The sequence below is a fragment of the Poeciliopsis prolifica genome, unplaced genomic scaffold (assembly GCF_027474105.1).
Source record: "Poeciliopsis prolifica strain line A6 unplaced genomic scaffold, Auburn_PproV2 SCAFFOLD002, whole genome shotgun sequence".
Taxonomy (NCBI): Eukaryota; Metazoa; Chordata; class Actinopteri; order Cyprinodontiformes; family Poeciliidae; genus Poeciliopsis; species Poeciliopsis prolifica.
The window spans coordinates 4,084,371-4,102,949 of NW_026562377.1; the positions used below are offsets into that span (position 1 = coordinate 4,084,371).

At 36.8% G+C, this 18,579-nt stretch overlaps 1 protein-coding gene across 5 annotated transcripts in view; it reads left to right on the forward strand.

Moving 5' to 3' along the window:
* The window catches only part of lrp8 (low density lipoprotein receptor-related protein 8, apolipoprotein e receptor), a 146,922-nt gene extending 128,343 nt beyond the window's left edge, over positions 1 to 18,579 (forward strand). For 2 of the 5 annotated variants that reach the window (XM_055045312.1, XM_055045347.1), the window contains 3 exons: positions 1,284 to 1,646; positions 6,473 to 6,541; positions 10,634 to 18,579. In XM_055045312.1, the coding sequence (XP_054901287.1) occupies positions 1,284 to 1,646; positions 6,473 to 6,541; positions 10,634 to 10,935 (734 nt within the window). In that variant the 3' untranslated portion in view covers positions 10,936 to 18,579. The remainder of the gene's footprint in view (positions 1 to 1,283; positions 1,647 to 6,472; positions 6,542 to 10,633) is intronic. The other 3 variants (XM_055045328.1, XM_055045338.1, XM_055045320.1) reach the window with 3 other exon arrangements.

An 18,579-nucleotide genomic window follows, 5' to 3' on the forward strand; every position in this document is an offset into this window, starting at 1 on the left:
AAATATTTAAAACAATATTTCAAGCTGTTTAAGAAAGATATAAAGCAGAGAAAACATCTCAGGAAATTATCGTCCTTGAGGAAGAAATTTGGTCAGAAAAACGTCCTGAACAGCGATCATTGAATTGTTTGACCAAATCTAATGGAAGAAAGACAGTATAATTCAGACTATGTTTAACGGCGAAAGTAAGTCATTTCCATTTGCACAAAGCAAAGCGAATTCCAGAGATTGGAACTGAACAGCTCTGTAGCCATAAGAAAACAATTTATTATCAGGAAGGTTAACCTGAGAAAAATTCTAGCATTTTTTAAAGGATAACAAAGATTGGACTTTGGAGCAAAGAAAAATAGCTAATATGGTCTGATGAGTCCAGATTTACCTTGGTAATCGTTTAATTAATAAGCACCAGAAAAATCATATATATAGTTGGGCTATTCGTTAAAATTGTAGAAAAACCAAGATCACAAAGTCCTTAAACAGGTTTGGAAACCCTAGATTATTAAATAATGGCTGTGTAAGCTTCTAAACATTTTTAATTAAATTGGAACATAAGTATTAGTGCTTCTTATGACAACTCCTTATACATGTCGCTTCTTTTTGTGACATAATGGAAAACCAGAAAGAACCAGCAAAATATCAGAAAGATAGATGAGGGCTTCCACGTAGCTGGTTCATCCTTGGCTAAAATTAGGAGCAAAATGTGTTTATCAGCCTCAGAATGAAATCAAAAGACCTTGTGAAGATGATGGTTGAAGTTTGTAAAAGTGTCATTATCCACAGCAAAGCAAGTCATGTACTGACATGGGCTGCAAAGTCACTAAGAGACAAACAGCTATTACTTCAAAAATAATATAAAAACACTGTTTGCAATCTGTAAATGCCTAAAACAGAAAAAGTCACTGATTTAATTGTAGAGAGGAAAAAAAGTTGTCCCATTTTTATACAGTCAAAGTAAATATTTGGTTTCAACTGTATGCAAATGTCACTATAAGTCAGTTTATATAAAACCCTACTGTGTTGGTGACACATTTTTTCCTGATTAAGCAACATCATGTAACATGAAACTGCCTCTATATATGCTTATTTTTTCATTGTTAGTTTCACTGTTCGGCACTATTTCACCTGTTTACGCCCTTTTAATTTTGTGTTTTGAACAACTGATGAATATTACTTAAGCTAAATTATGTTTTTTTTTAAATAAGTAAAAGAAAGCTACACCAACGTTTCATCGTTATATGTTTATATATCAACATTGGCTGTTTTTTTTTTCTTTTTATGTCCAGTGCGAATTAGGACAACCACCACAGTAGCCCCAACCACCACAAGTACCATGACAACAACTACAACAGCCACTACAACTACCAGCCCTGCCACCAGCACTACCACCAGGACTCCCACCACAACAAGCACTACCACTTCTGCTGCCACCCCACCGAGGACCACAACCAGGCACCACATGACACCAAAGTCCCCTCAGACCTCCAGAAACAGCAGGATTACCCAGCCACCTGTGACACAAGCCGCCACAGGCACAGACACTACCAGTTTGAGCAGCACCAGCCAGACGTCCACACAAACACCCTTACTGGGCCCAGTAGCCCCAGACAGCATTCAGAGAGAGACCAATGCTAACCTCTCCCACAGAGGTAGGTGTAATGGTGAGCAGGGTTGTGTTTGAAGTGAAAGCACAGTATGTGTGCGAAGCCACACTATCATTACCTCCTGCCTTTACACCAGCAGGAAGCTAGAAACCAATATTTCCATCACCTGCCTCCTCTTTTCTGGCTCTCTTTCTCCTTCATCTCTCCTTCTGACCATCTGTCTATCCACTGTGTGACCTCTTCTTGTCCTCCTTCTCTCACTTATTCACAGCAAGTCCCTCCCCAGTAAATCTGTCAGCCTTCTTATTTCTAGTCCCTGGTCACCAGTTTCTAACAGAGGTGTCAGAGCTTACAAACGATAGTTTGCTGAATTTTCTACAGCCACTGCTCATCACTCTTCCTCACTTTGACAGCTTCTCTTCATCTATTCATCCCTATCTCTACTCTTCACTCTCTCTCTCTGCTCCCAAAATCTGGCAGCATTTTTCTTATTTACACCAGTCAGCATTAACTTGATTAAAAAACACCATTGTTAATTTTTGCAAAGTATTCACACAATTATTAGATCATGTGCCAAGTAGCCTTTATGATACATTTTGTAACAGTAGGATAATGCTACAACTTAAAATGCTTATGCAGCTGGAATTTTCTGACATTTCTAAACAAATTCATGGCAAACTGCTTTCGATGGATGGAGTTATGTATTCTAAAATTTCACATGTGCAGAAACGGAATACTAATTTCTTAGAAACCCTGCAGAGTTCTATTTTAGTGCTGCAGTATCTCATGCTATTCTTCTGTCTTAACTGATGAAGATTCATTGCCAGCCATTTGCTAAATCTGTAAGTTGCCTGACACTGCAGGGGACTTGGTTAGTAAACAAAAGGGTTAATTCTGTGAAACGCTGAAGATTTTCCACTTCTCAACTGAAATTACATGCAATATACTTGTAAAGGTCTTGACATTTTACAAAAGGAAATGTAGTTCTTCATGTTTTCACGCTACCTAAAAACAAATTTTCAATTTGTTAACGTATGTTGAAATACAAAAAAACAATATGACAGAGTTCCCGTCTTTTATAGTAATCTACAGGCTGAAATAATACTGTAAACCTGGCGAAGTGTTTTCTACACAGCTGTGTCTTAATATGTTTGGAAGTAAAGGGTTGGTCAAGGTTGATCATTTGTTTCTGATCTGCAATTTGCCTATGAATGACAAGACATTTTTGCAGATATCACAAAATCCTTATAACTGCTCTTTGAAGTAATAAGGATAATAATAATATTATTATGAATATTATTATTATCCTTATTACTTCACATTATTGAATAATGTGTGCTTTCAAGTCTAATGCTCTGTTTTTAGGTTTTTCATCCATTTTAGTTTTCTTTTTACTTGTGTTCAAGTTAAAAATTGGTCCACATTTAGAATCCTGCCACGTTTATCAATATCACTTTTCTCTGTTTGACTCAAATACAAAAACTGCGGCTTTCAGCTGTGGTCAAGGAGAAACAAATTTTAGCTATGCCTGAAAAGAGGTTGAGCACTTGGGAAAAGCACACTAAAAATAAGGTCATGAGCACTTTGAATGCAATAACAGCTGTCTGTGGACTTTAGCCAAAGGATAAAACAGAGAGGGTACAAGGAGAACAATGGCATTTAGTGAAGTCTGTCTGCATTGTGTGAGCTCTTGATTATTTGATTTTACTGTAAGGTTTATTTATATATATGTTTAACTAAATTAATTATATGAAAATTAACAGAGACATTCTGAACTTAGTATTAGATTTCACTGAAAGTACTGATTGGACTGGAAGGAAAGAAAGTAATAAAAATAAAATTGGAAGGGACGTTAAAGAGACGACAGATAATTTATTCCCTGGTAAGTGGGACTAGAAAAATGTGACACTGTTACAGAGATAAGAATTGATGGGTTGGAAACAAAGTAAGAGTGGAAGTGATTTTCTAGGAACTTGAAAGTAAGCCAGCTGCATCACTTTTGGGGCCTTGATATTCCAGATCCCCCAAGATGCAGGACGCTGTTTGTCTCCAAGTCTATGAAGCTGTCAGTTCTCTCGCTGCTCCACAAATGCTAATCACAAGAGACACATATTTAAAAAATGGGGCATGAACAAGATGTGTCTGCAAATCCACGAGCCATGAGTTATAATTTTCAACTCAGTGAGCACTGTCAAGTTTGCCAGCATTAGCTGCTGTACATGTGTGGCACTGGGGCAGACATCATCAGGTGTGGAAGAGACAGTAAACTAACAAATAATAAAAGTAGGTTTCTAAAGCCCACAGCATTTCCAGTCTCATAGATTATTACCTTTTTCTTTTAAAGTCTGGAAGGTAATTATTTAACCAGCTTTATCATAATAGAAATTCATTTTTGCTTGTTGTGTTCAGTCTTATCCTTACAAAATCTCATAGCAAGGCTTATTTTATACAGTCTGAATGTCTGTTATGATTGTTTCCCCCCAGAATTCTTTGAAGTCTGTCTATAAACACATTTAGAATAAAACAACACAGACGTATTTTCATACTTGGACATATTTCTAGGAAATGTTTTTGAATTTCACAGTCTTTCTGAAATTAAAAAATCCTTCAAGCAATTATAGTTTTCATGAAAGTGAAGCATTTTTCACAGTCTCCTATTGCCTTTGCTCTCCAGGACTTCCTCTTTTATAGCAGCTTTTTAATAAGATTCTATTAATCCACCTTTTAGAGTTTTAGAAACCCATTGGACGTCAGTCATACTTTCAGAAAAGCTTAAATCATAACAGCTGACTCAGGACTCGCCGGGTTTGGTGTACCTCCTAGAGTGGTGTATGTATGTGTGTACATGTGTCGGTGGGTTTTTTTTCCTCCCTATGATTACATTCATACAAAATAATGTGTCTTTCTTCAGTCACATACCATCTGTGCCTTCTTAGAATGCACAGAACTTCACAGCCTCTTTCTAGAAGAAGCCAATTGGTATGCAGAGCCAGCGCTGTGATCTCCTCTGCTAATCTCCCTCACTTGACTTTACTCTCGCCATCTGATCACACTTTGGCAAGCTGTGAGTCTGCTGTTAATAGACAGATTGAGAAAGGGGTTGGTACCAAAGCTCAAGACCAACCTGTTGGGGTAAGAACGTAAAGCATGTGGAGATTCAAAAGCATTTTCAGTATTAGACAGGAGCTAGTTACCTGTATTAAAGTCTAACAAAGGTTTACAAAGTCACAGTTTCTAAACTGCTGTTTTCATATCCTATTGTCCCTACATCGTATAGTTCCTAGACTTTTCTGGGCTTTTCATAGTGAGGCCTGCCTTCTTCTAATGTAAATTCAAAATTACTTCATCTGCTTTTCTTTAGGTCACTTTAAAATGTCTTCTAGTCAAAACAACTCTGTGCTTCCATGGCTGGTGGTCTGGGATCTATAAATAGGCATATTACCTTGCCAGATTGTTACACTGAAGTTGCTTGCCAGATTTTTTTTTCCAAGAAAGTTGATAGTGTTACTGTGCAATTTAAGAAATTCTGAAACCTTTAAATAGGTAATATTTAGACATAACCTAAAATACTGATAATTAATGGGGTCTAGCTTTACATGTCTATCTGTCTTTTATTCAATGCAATGTGAGAATAGGCTGTGAAATAATTGTGAGACTGTCATTATGGCTTCAGTAATAAATTACTGACATTTTTGCAATACATATTTCTCTGAAGTCTAAAGATTTGCTTAAGAAAGAAATCAGAAATCTTGTTTTCGGTTGGCATTGTGACATTACCAAGCACTCATGTTCCACTCATAATTGGCTTAATAGTCCTTGTGACAGGTTTACAGCACAACATAAATCCCTAGAGACACATGATGTCAAGTGCCTGAACTCTGTAATTCAGTCCAAACCTAAAAAAACTCCATCAAGAAGACATTCTCAGCCCCTCTCAGAGCAGCTCACTCGTAAGAGATTTTATTTTTTTAGTTTGCATCATTTGCTAAGATGATGCAAACTGCAGGTGTCAAGAGTAATTTTGTGAAGCAACAGATTTAGATTGACTGCATGAGCATGGAATCTGACTTTTTAAGTAGAAGCACCTTGTTTTACTTGTGTGACTTTATAAAGAGTGACTTTTAAGAGAAAAGATAATATTCTGTACAGTAGGAAAGCTTTAAGGAGACCTTTAGTCAAACTTCTCCCTAAAGAAAAATTACACATCATTATAACTGTTATAATGACATCTAAAATATCTACATTTTTTTAGATATTTTTTGTATTGGAGGAAATAAATTTGATCTTGTATAGTTCTGTTTTACAATAAATTTGATCTTGTATAGTTCTGTTTTACAGCATCATTTAACTGCCATACTGCATTGAAACCTTATTGTTTTACTCAAGTTTGTGACATTATCAGTGTATCAGTCCATCACTCGCTATTGAATACATTGATATTGTTTTGCATCAGCATTCTAAAAACACAGGCAAAATAGCAAAAAGAAAAATGCTGAAGGTCATCTGGAGTCTCTCAAGACAGTTCGAGTCTGGCATGAATTACTTGTTGCCAGATATATTTTGGAGCTGCATTCATATACTTTGTGATGCATTACTTTCTCATATTGCTTTGCACTCTTCTTGTATTAAAAAAAAGCTCATTGCATTTTTATTGCTTCCTGCTGTGACTCAATCACACTTCATTTACACATGCTGTTAAAAAATAAAAACAGTCTACAGATGGGCTGCTCGTCTTCTTGTCATGCAAATGTGCTTTTCTATCAGGTTGCCCTTCTGTCCAACAAATTCTTCTTTGAGATGTGGTTGAGGATGTAGCGAAGAGCAAAACTTCTTGCTGATTTTGCTTTTATTTTTTATCTTGTTCATCACAGCTGCAAGTGATCATTACCTCATAGGTAACAACATCACAGTTGCTGTTTTGGGAATAGTCATTCCGATTGGTGAGTACACTTTAACTATTCATATTGTTTTTGCTCTCTGCTTGCCTGCTTCTCCCTCCTTTGCTTGTGTCAAAAGTTCTGCAAACTCTTTGTGCGTGTGGTGTTTTGTGTCTCTGGCTGCATGCTGCATTATCCTGTATGTTTATGCATGAATGACAAGAATATTTTTCATAAAATATATCAAACACATAACAGAATTATTGAATATTTGCATCTGTTTCTACTTATTAAGCTCGACAGGGATTTCCGAGTATCAAATAATATGTTAACACCAATCAAAATGAGCTGTAATGCTAATGAACAACAGGCTCGCAGCTAAAGAATTCCCTTGTACCGCGGTACAATCATCAGTCAGTGAGTGCCTAAGCCTTTGAAATGTTAACATTATATTAATGAGAAATGGAGAACAAATTTGTTTTGTTTTTTTCCATCACACTGGTCCATCTGTTACAACATTAGATCCATGTTTCCACTGTGATAATATTGTTCAATTGCTCTATAACAATCAAGGGCTCTGACAAATTATCTGCAGTTGCTGAAATCTGTTTATAAATTATAAAAATCACTTGACTTTCTTAATTATAGGCATAATTAATAATTAAAATGCTATAACAAGTTCAATTAAAATTTCTTCTGTAAGGCACAACATATTTTCAGTGTTATACACAAATATATACATGCACCATGCCGAGAGAGATGTGTGCATTTGTTGTTGCTGTTATAACCTCACATTTTCTGTTGTTCAAGATTTGCATCTCTTGCATACAAAATTTGAGAAACTTGGATTTTTAGATTTTAAAAAGGGCAAATACTGGTGGGTAAAAAAATATCTAAGAGCCCTCTCCTAATTTTTGAAGATCAACACAAATTTGCCATATTTAAAAATAATGCTTGCTTCTTCTTTTTCCCATTTTGAAAAGTAGGAGTAACAAAAATTTAAAAAATTATTTAAACCATATTGAAATTTGGTTATAAATTAAAATGTATTTTAAAGTTATATGAGTAGAATTAAGAGGGCTCTGGTAATTTTCTCAAGAATGATTTGTTTTTTTTTTTTAAGTGATTAGTTCTTAACCTGCAATTTCACATTCACTGCATGATTTCACTCATGCATGAAATTTAAAAACATTTACTGTAAGATTAACAAAATATATAGATACATTCTCTTTTCTGTTAAGACTTTTTAATCATCCTCATTTGAAGGGTTCTGTGTACTCTGAAACCATTATTTGACTAGACATTACATCCTGATGCACATTAAAAAGAAAAACATTCAGTGAAATTATTCTATTATTTTAGCTCTCATTAAAATTAAGATAATATTTTCTGGAAATATTTAATAATTTCATGGGAAAAGGGCTAAATGGGCAAATAATGACCTTTTAGTGCCAGGACATGCTGCTAATTGACATCTCTTTCATTTGTAATTTTGAATAGTCACGGGAGCTCAAAGACTTTTATATGCACTTTTTTTTATTCTTGTTTTATCCTCAACAGTGGAAATATGAGCTCATTAAAAAAATAACCCCAGAGACAGTTAACCCTTTCAACCTCATCCCTTATTCTATCCTGCCAGTCGTCACTGCTACAAAACCCTCAATATAAATTTTTGGCATCTTTGAAACATTAATTATTGTTGGAAGTCCATAAGGGCTGGGATTTCAACAGCCCCGTCTCTGCACTCCTCCAGTTATGCACCACCCACTATTCCATAAGAGGGAAGCATACCAGCCCTTATTAAAAGTATTTAGTAGAAGTCAGGCTATTACAATGCTCTCTAATTGGAGTGAAATATTGTACAAAACCCAAAAGCTGATGTTTCGGGGGGTGGGGGATTTAACCAATAAGCATTTAGGCAAGAACAAAGATGGATTAAGTCACACTGGGATCTTTTTTTTTGTCTTTTGTGCAATTAGATTGGGCTTCCATTGGGGATGAAAGCACATCTAACGGTGTGAGCACACATATTATCATATGCAAACATAACTATTTTTCTCACACTGATTTGTCTGTTAGTTCCTCATACAAAGTCTGTTCACACACACATTGGTTCTGCAGGGCAGTTGGGCATTAATGCCAATATGGTAATGAGTGGAGAGAGACGGCGCTTATCTCAAATCCTCCAAAGCCCTCCCTTCCTTTCCTCTCTTCCCCTCTCCATTCTCTTCTAATAACCCCGTCCAAAAAACGCCACAGCCAGACCGTCTGCAGATACTCTTTCATTTTGCAGTCGAGGCAAGCACAAAATTATAAATCATAACCCAAATGGAGCACTAGGATAATGTGCTGATGACAGCTAAGCAACCTTGCAGGACTTTTATTTAAAAAAAACACAAGAGCTAAATCAATTGCCTCTAGTCTTGAATGCTACATGCTTTTATGTCGCAACCTTTATGTTTGCCTCTATTGATGTATGTGTGTGTGAATATTAAGGATGGGGTTTTATATTATATGGATGAGTGTGAATGGAGGCAGTGATTGAGGTAAACTGTGCATGTTGATTAATGTTTGTGTGTCATTTTGTGAGATGAGGGGGAACATGCAGTACTAGGTCCACAGCTTATTTCTTTATAATTTGCTTTTAAGTCGTCTTGAGTCGGGTTGCTAAAGTTTTTCTTTGGATTTTTGTTTATTTCACTTATTTTCTGTCTCTGAAATTGAAACATTTTCTTTGTTTAATTAATTTAACTCGTGACACACAAAAGATATGCAAAAACAAAAAAAAAAAATCACCAATATTGTCTTGGAAAAAAAAATTCAGACCAAAGTCGGTCCCTTTAATTTTTGCAAATTTTTGTTGGTACAACCACAAATTTATTACTTTTCATTTGGATTTTATTTTATAGAAAGAAAGGATCCATTTTTGTGGAATCAAAGGAACATAACACATTTTCTAATTTATTACAGAAGAGTGGCTAGATAGAACAATGTATTAATTGAACAAAATAAGTATTGCTTGCCATAGAAGAACAAGGGAAACAATGTGCTTTGGTCAGATGAGAATGTTGAATATCAACATCCAAAATCCCAAGTAAATAACTGACCTTGTACCTCTCCAATGTGAAAAACAAAGTAGTGATTTTCTTGAGCAGTGGAATAGAAGCTGGTCACATAAATGCACATCTCTTCTGTTCAGATTTTTGTGACCTTTTCCTTCCGACAAAAAAGGCACATATTTGTGTTTGTGTAGAACATAAAACACCAATAAACTACGCTGAGGTTTTTGGTTGTAATATCAAAAATGTTTTGTAACTGGTCTATATAGTATATATAGACTATATAAAGTTTAATGAGTATGAATACATTTACAAATTACTCCGTATTTTAACAAATACTGCCTAAGGTCATTCACAAAGACCTATTTGCTGAAAATCTTACACACATTACATTATCAACTAATGAATTATTCATCTTTATGAATGAATATATTGTCAGGTCTGAACCGGTGTTTATTTCCCTAATTCAGAAATACATAATTGTTTTTATTAGTATTTTTTCATTGTACATTTGCTCTGACAGTTCCTCTTTAGCCCTGTGTTTGTCTATTTTCAAGAAAACTCCAAAAACCATACAGAAAAAGAAAAAGCAGTCAAAGACTCTCTGGAGGCAAAGTATAAAGAAATTTGGGATGGTTTTCAAATGTTTGCACTGTATTGTGGTGAATTAAGTATGGTGGCTCATTGTTTTTAATTTTTTTTCCATTTTTTTGTACAGAGTTTAGATTCAATTGAGCAAATTTATGTCTGCTTTCTACTGGTGCAATTTTTGTGTACTTTTAGAAATTATTTATTTCTTGATTTTTTTTTTCAGTTTTTATCACAATTCTTGTTTAATTGGGAAAAAAAATACAAAATTTGCATTGAATCCTTTTTTTAAAAAAAATTAAAAAGTTGATTTAAAAATTGATGCCTACTTTATCTTCTCTATTTAATTCTGAAAAAGAAATAAAACGATGAGCCTTCAGCTGATAAAAGAAACAATGCAAGCTGTGTTTATGTTTGTGTTAGTGCTTAAAGCGCCGCTCCGTGTCCCCTGGGCTGTGTTAACGCTCCCGCCGTGTGTTGTTGTTGTGTGTGTGTTAAACACATGCAGTCCCTATCCTTGCCACAGTGGTCATTGGATTGCTCTGCACCGGCGGCTACCTGGTTTGGCGCAACTGGCGACGCAAGAACACCAAGAGCATGAACTTCGACAACCCTGTGTACCGCAAGACCACAGAGGACGACGATGATGAGATTCACATCGGCCGGCACAGCGACTCCATCGGTCACGTCTACCCGCCAGTGAGTGGCAGCCACAGCCAGCCGTTCATAGCGCTTCCACTAGGGGGCGGCGTCCCAGACAGTAACTCTCACTGGTACTCGGGGGCACCGATGCTTTCCAGTGGCAAATAAGGGCATTCCAGGTGGGAAAAGGAGGTCTTTGGAAATTTTTGAGGATTGAGAGGATGCTCAAGGTTCCCCAGTGGGAAGAGAGAGCAGGCTCGCACACGCACACTTCCAGATGTTTACATATCATTTTTTAGTCACTGAGAGCACCAACTAAACACACCTGTCATTCATCGTGCAATGTTCCTCACATTCACCCACAACTTTTCCAATATCATCCCTCATACCATTTGTTTTTGCATTGTGGTAGTTGCACCTGGTTGCAATTGTGCTTCCTGTCAAAATTCATCTTCTTTTCACAAAAGGAGTTGTCGAATTCAAGGTTTCTGTTTTTATTTTTGCAAATTAACTAGATGTTTGCCACTTCATAAAACCAACAATTTAAATGGATGATAACAAAAAAATACATTATCCAAACAATGGGACACCAAAGCTTAAATAATACTAAACTAATACTCAAAACGTACAACGAAAGCTCAAATCAGGACAAAAGACAGGCTGAAGCTAAATTGATTTACTTTCCCAGCTTGAGACCAATAACTAGTAATCTCCTCATCACAATCCACACAGGTAGCCTGTTGATTTCCTGCTTATGTGGATGTATTTCAGATCGATCCACCTCACAATTTACTGATGCAACTCAATAAATTAAGTTGTCATTCATTTCTGTGGATAAATTAAAAAAGAAAATCCCCTATGTAGACTAATACAGAGTAAATTGTTTTATGTGTTTGTCTATTTGCTTTGATTACGGAACCCCAAAATTTAGTAAACTAGAAAATTGGAACAAAAAAAGACGTTTTAGCGCAAAGTTGTAATGTCTATGTTTTTTTAAAAAAAATGTCTTGATATTCATTAAAAGCTTCCATCAGGAGCATAAGCTCAAAAAATTGTTGCAAAAAATTTAGCTGACTGTGCAGAGTGGACTATGCAAGTACTTTAATTGAAAATTGGCTGAAAGAAAAAGTGCTTGAAAGAAGAGGGCACAATCAACAGGGGTAGATACAGAGTGTTTTGAAGCAAGGCCTGTTCAGCAGTTAGAGGGAGATTCACAAAGCTTGAACTACAGCTATGAGTTAATGCTTCCAGGGCAGCAGCAAACACATGTATTGAGGACATGTGCTACTCCTGTCCCTTTGTCCAGAAGCAACTTCAGAAGCACCTTACCTCAGCTCAGTATTACATTTGAAACTTAGGTCCTAGAATCTGCAAGAAAAGAAGCACAGAATCCAAACTCATTGAGATCCAGTGTGATATTTCCATGAATTCAGCTAACTTCATCCTACAAGCATAGCGGAGATTTTATTCTGCAGGACTTGGCACCATCCCAATTACCAAAAGCACCAAGAGCTGCTTTAATCACCACAATATAAAGGTGCTTGTTTGGCCAGCAAACTGATTTGACCTAAACCCCAGAGCATTCATAAGAGAAAGATTAGAAACACCAGCATGAGCAAAGCAAATGAGCTGACGACTGCTTTTAAACCAACCTGGGTTTCCTTAACCCCTTTGTAGTGCAACATGTTGATTTCCTCCATGCAATAATCTATGCAAAATGACCCCTGACTATGTACTGAGTGTGTACATGGGTGCAACATATCTTCTTATTGTTCCTCTGTTAGTCAAATGTTTTCAGAAACTGAATGTTTGGTTTTAATTACCTGCCTGACATGGTGTGTGTAAAGAATCTAAATAATGTGAAATTAACTCTTTGAACTGATTAATGGAATTAATTAACTTCCCAAAGACAGTCTAATTTACTAGGATGCACCTGTGCAGCAAAAATGCATTATCAGGACACTCAGGTTGTTTATTTCATGTAGTATGTTTAGATTAATAGGAAGACTTCTGCTAAGGATAGCCAAAACGTAATTATTGAGAGAGAAGCAAGTGGTGTACTTTGATCGGTTGTCATGGTAACACTGATTTCTTTGTGGTGCTCTGTAGAGGAGGGGAGGGGAAAGAAAGAATTGTGGGTATCCCTGGCACGATGACATGCTAGAAGCATGCACACACACACAGGCATAAAACAGGTGCACGATTAAGATTCAAGGACAAAAGAAGTGCACTGTTCAGTGAAGAGCAGGAGAGAGGCGACTATTTTGCTCTTTCTAGCAATTTTTTAATCACTTACATACATAAAAATCTCCTTCATTGTGTTTGATTTTTACACTTGATCTCTTTCTCTTTGTTTCGTCTTCGCTCCTCTCGCCTCTTGTGTCAGGCAGGTCATGCAGCCCGAGAAATCTTTTTGGTAAAATATGGGCCAGACATTTGCAGCCGTAAGCAAGAACGCTGCATTCCTTGTCTACTGTACGAGCAGCCAGGGAAGGAGGGAAAGTGGAAGCTCGTTGGGGGATTTGGAGAAACGATAATTAGGAAAGGTCAGGGAGAGGAGGGGTAATTGTGAGGAGAAAGACCAGAAGAAAGATAAAGGTTGCATTTTTCTTTTGGTTTCCTTGTTGACTCTACTGTGTCGCTCTGTTTGTCTGCTCCCTGCTGTGGTAACCATCTTTTCATCTGCTGTTTACAGCGCGTGGCACTCAGTCTGGAGGATGATGGCTATCCCTGATGAGGGGGGGATGCAGCCTGCTCACCCCCCTCCCCTTCAGTCCCTTCCTATCCCTTCTCTCAGCACAGCCTCCGCACCACTACAATGAGGCCAGTACAACGCAGAGGGGAATGAGATGGAGTCCACATTTTGCCTCCCCCTTTTTAAGTAGCAAGGATGACTTACACATCTCTTCTCCTTTTTTCTGACTACTATTACTAAGTACTACCACTTTCATTAGTGTCAGTTTAGTAGCCTCTGCTCCACTCCTCTCTTCCTCTTCTGCTGCTTCCTAACAGTAGTGGCGTGTGAAAATGCTGCTAGACGATATCCTTCACACTAACCTCATTTGAAAATTGAAGGCAAAGGCTGGTCACCAGAAGTGGGGGGAAATGCCTCATGTTTTGACTGTTTTATTTATTTATACGTTTTAAATATGTAATCCACATATGTCAGTGTGTAGTTCTAAAGGCGAGAATACTTGATCAAGTTTGCATGTATACTCTGCACAGTGCAGCAGAAGTCAAGGATGTCATATTTCCTCTGGTTTCTTTAACTTTACAAGTTCATAAGCCTTTTTTAAACTTTGAAAGGAAAAGGCCATCTATTATTTGTACACTGACATACTGCGATGCTAAACATAGTCAAGGGGACAGGTGAAAAGAAAAAAGGGATGAGGTTGTCTGGATGTTTAGAGGTGGTTTTGGGGTGAAAGAGTGGTGGAGGCAGTTTTTCTATCTGGCTGATTTGTGCTTCCAGAAGGTTCTGCCCCAAGGAAAAATGCAGCAAGGCAGACAGGACAATGGATTGTGGGTAATCCCTCTCTTTGTATCAGAGGTATGCACAGAGTCAATAACGAGCTTGACTTGGCTGATTAGCTGTGATGGGTAAAGTTCATATATTTCTTACATTGTTCTGTTTGTGTTCTTTCTAGTATTTTACTTCCTGTGACTGCCTTGGATATAAATATAGAGCTGCTACTCAGCAATTATGCACAAAAGACATCAGTAATATTTTAATGTTTTAAAAGAATGTCCTGCTTTTGTATGTTAGGATTCTAGTGGTGTAATTGTACAGGGAAAGACATGTTTGAAGTCCATAAGTTTATCATCTTTTCTGTATTTATCTTCCATTCAGGCGCAGATAAAATTTTTTTCCCCTCAATTTAACGTGTCTCACCTTAAAGTTGATGTACTATACTTGATGTACTGAACTTCATTGACCCCATTTCAGTGGCTTCCCGGCACTTTTCCCAGTACTATTCCTGGTGTAGCTACCATCCTGTTAGTGCAACTGGATGAGATGATGCAGAAAAACATCCCACGTTTGAAAGACATCAGTCGCTGCTGTCACCGAGCGCTCACTCTGGTTTTGTGTGAGCAGATCAGTAGAATATCATGCTTGGCTGATCCTGGCACACTGATTTGATTTTAGAGATGGATAGGAAAGAAATGTGTGAGCTAGCGTAAAGAGCCGATATTCCATTGACTTGCCTCAACCGTGCTTCCAGCCCATTGAATCAGATTGCGTTTATGCCCACTGAAAACAGTAATAATTGCTCATTTCATGTTCCAGTTGTAAATAACTGCAGGCTATAATTATGGAAATGGAAAAATAGCTGTTACAACAAGCAACTCACTTACTCTGGACATCATTCAATCATTTGGTTCTAAACATTAAAGATTTGTCTTCCACCCCAATTGTTAAACAAATATTTTGCAAGTTGCTTCATTCAGTCGTCCTGTGGCTGCTTGCAGTATTGTAGACTGATATGAATTCATTGAACTATCATAAAAAAGATTACTATTCAGGAATTTTTTGTTTTTTCTTTTTTTTTCTTCAATGTTTGAGTTTTATAAATAACTGTTTTTTTTTTATTTATTTTTTTTTTCAATTGTAGACACCAACTCACTGGATTGAACCATTCTGCTCAACCATATAAAATGATAATAATAATCATATTCATTGTATGCTAACTTTGTTTTTTGCTGGACATTAATATCTAAAAACATAGAATTTATTACAAGTAGTGTTTGGGTTTTTACATTTATTTTTTGATGAACGACAGTTATGTTTTGAAAGAGTGGACAGAGCTTACACCCTTATGCTATATGCTGCATCTTCATCTTCTTGAAATACCTTAGTGAATTGTTTAAGCTCATTGATTTTGTAGGATATAAGAACTATTTGAAGATTCCAAAATCATGGGTCCTCCCTAAGTAGATCTGAAAAGTATGGTAAAATATCTCACCAGATTTGTGATTGCTGCTGCTTATCCATGATGACTATAAGGAAACTTCTAATTGGAAATGTGAATTAGTGGGGAAATGGTGTTATTGTGACCGGTACATGATCTTATTCTCCAAATACTTAAAGTGAACAGCGACTTTAAGAGAAGAAAAGCCCCAGGTCAGAGATCTTTGTAATTTCTTAGCCTGAATTGGTCTCAGACTTTGCTGACAGGACCCTGCGCTGAGTCAGCTCTGCAGCCCAGCTCTGTCCTTTCTGTTCATGTTTGCCTCAGGACTAATGCAGTTCCATGCTGAGAATTTGCAGTTAGGAGGATAAATTGCTTATTTATTTAGCTGCCTGAGCGTGACATTGTGGGAAAGTTATTATTGCTACACTGCCATAGACAGATTGGCTGGTTCACTTTGTGGTCACCTCCAGTCGAGCCGTCTACTCTGAAGGACGCGGCGAAAGTCCAGTCTCCAGCTTTGGCTGTTCATTTTATCAGGCAATAATGTTGACGTATAGGTCAACCAGTGACCTTTGACACAAAACCATTCCATGCATACATATGGGGACCATTAGGGCAAATCAGTGCTCAAATCCCAACATTATTCATAATTTCAGCTCATAAACAGCAGGCAAAGGTTATAAGGGTAATTTCTGCCGTGTGCGTATATGGTGTGAGAGTTGATTCAGTTATTATAATGTAGCCACAATGATTACATGATTTGTGTTTTTTAGGGGGTTATTTCATTGTGTTTTTTAGTGCAACCGCAGTGTTCAGCTGATTTAAGAAACAGATTGATATCTTGTGTTAAGAGACTTGAAATATACAGAGCAAGCAGCTTTTTTGTGCAATCCAGATTGGTTTTGATCATTTGTATTCATGTCAGAAGAACGTCTTGTTTTACTTCGTAGACGGTTCAATCTAGGCTCTAAGAAATTTCATTTTTATTGTTAAGTTGGAGGGGAGAACAAATTCCTATTTGCTGCTCCAGATGGATTCTAGGTGACAGGGTATCCAATAAAAGCCAGGCCTTCACCATGTTGAATAAATATTGTATAAACCTCCTTGGTAAAAACTACTAATATTAATATTTAACCTTTAATTTAAACACATAAATTTGTAATTTATTTTTAACAACTTGTAATGCATTTACTTTCCTTTTTTTAAAAAGTAGGTCACCTGAAATTCTGTTTAAAACCACTGGTGGTTTATTTATTATGCGTGTTGTTATCTCATCGCACTAACGACTAACTTCCCCTATTACTAATCTTAGAAGTGTGCTACAGGGTTGACAGCTATGTTGACTTCTTCTACTACCTTAAAATTTATTTTTTTGAGTGCTTTTGAACATCGCTCCTCTTCTTCATGTTTCATGAAATGGCATCAATCTTTCTTTTCCTTTTCATACTAGTGAATTTACTGTTTTTAGCTAAGAAACGGGGCATTGTTCCAACCCATCTTCATCTCAGTCATATGTTCTCCAACAAGGGCTCTCAGTCTTTTTGTTAACAGAATACACTGGAAGATTAAAACCACTGGAAGGAATAACCACGAAACCCCACAAATAACATGGAAAAGCTTCAGAGCGGAAAATAAAACTTCTTTCCTGAATATAAACCTGCAGACCACCAAGCAATCAGCCAGAAGAAGAAGCAGCCTCCGCTCCAGCTCCAATTTAGAACTGTGGAAGGAATTTCACTCCACTTGGCTGGCATTTAGCTCTCGTTGACCCTGTTGTTGACTTTTTCCTTAATCCACCGCTTCCTCTTTTTATTATATGGGGTTTTTGGGCTGTGACTCCTCAACGTCTGTCAATTCATTCCTACTTGTCATATTTGATCTACTTGATGTTTGATTACTTGAAGGGAAGTGTTCTGTTGACTGCGGTTTTCTACAAGCCAGTGTTAAATAAAGGTTTGTGGGCAAGAAGGTTGTGGCATCTGTTTCAGTTTGATATAAATCATTGCAGACACCTTTTTGTCTGGACATATATGTGTTAAAAGAAATTCTCCTGCTTTTGTAAGAACCACCCACTTGTATTTTTTCTGAAAATTGTCATCGCCTGCAAGGAAATGTAAAAGAAAATTCAGCATCCATTCCACATGACAGGCATTTTTTAAACGCTGTTTGTTGCACAAAACTTTTCAAGAAGCCTTCTGCACTGTGTAAAGAGGTTACATTCTTAGTAGAGGGGGAGGAAATAAAGGGGTTGTGGGTGGGGTGGTGCTGGGGTCTGGCAGTTACAGACCAATGGTTTTGAATCATGAAGTGTAAATAATACGTTTTCATAAAGCAAAAAAAAAAAAAAAACTTTTGATAATGTTTTAAATGTATCTGTAAAAAAGGTGTAAATAAACTTCTGGGGTTAAAAAGGAGTGTAGACTATATATAAATTTATTTGTACACATGAGCACTGGGTTTCTTTAATATTTGATTGTAACTAAAAATGAATAATCTGCCAAAGTGTTTTACTTTTTCTCCTGTTTCATTTGTTTTATTCTACCTTTTAACAGCAGACTGTAGTATTTAATTCTCTGTAATTTAATTTGGTTGTATGTTTTTTTTTTTAATGAGAAGGGGGTTATTTAAATTTATTGGTGCCTTGTTTTGTGCTCCTGTATACTTTCACTCTTTCCGTTTCTCAGTGTTGTGTGTCTGTGGGAGTTTCAGGGGGGATTAACTTGCAGGGTTGGTGGGGGGGGGGGGGGGGCTCCAGTGGGTGGTTGGTTAAAATCTTTAGCAACTTCTGTACTTACATGGAATCTCTGTACTTTATGCCAAAATGGTCTCACTCACCTTTCTATGAAATCAAACTGTTGATAAATCACTATATATTGATATATTAAATTTATAAAAACTG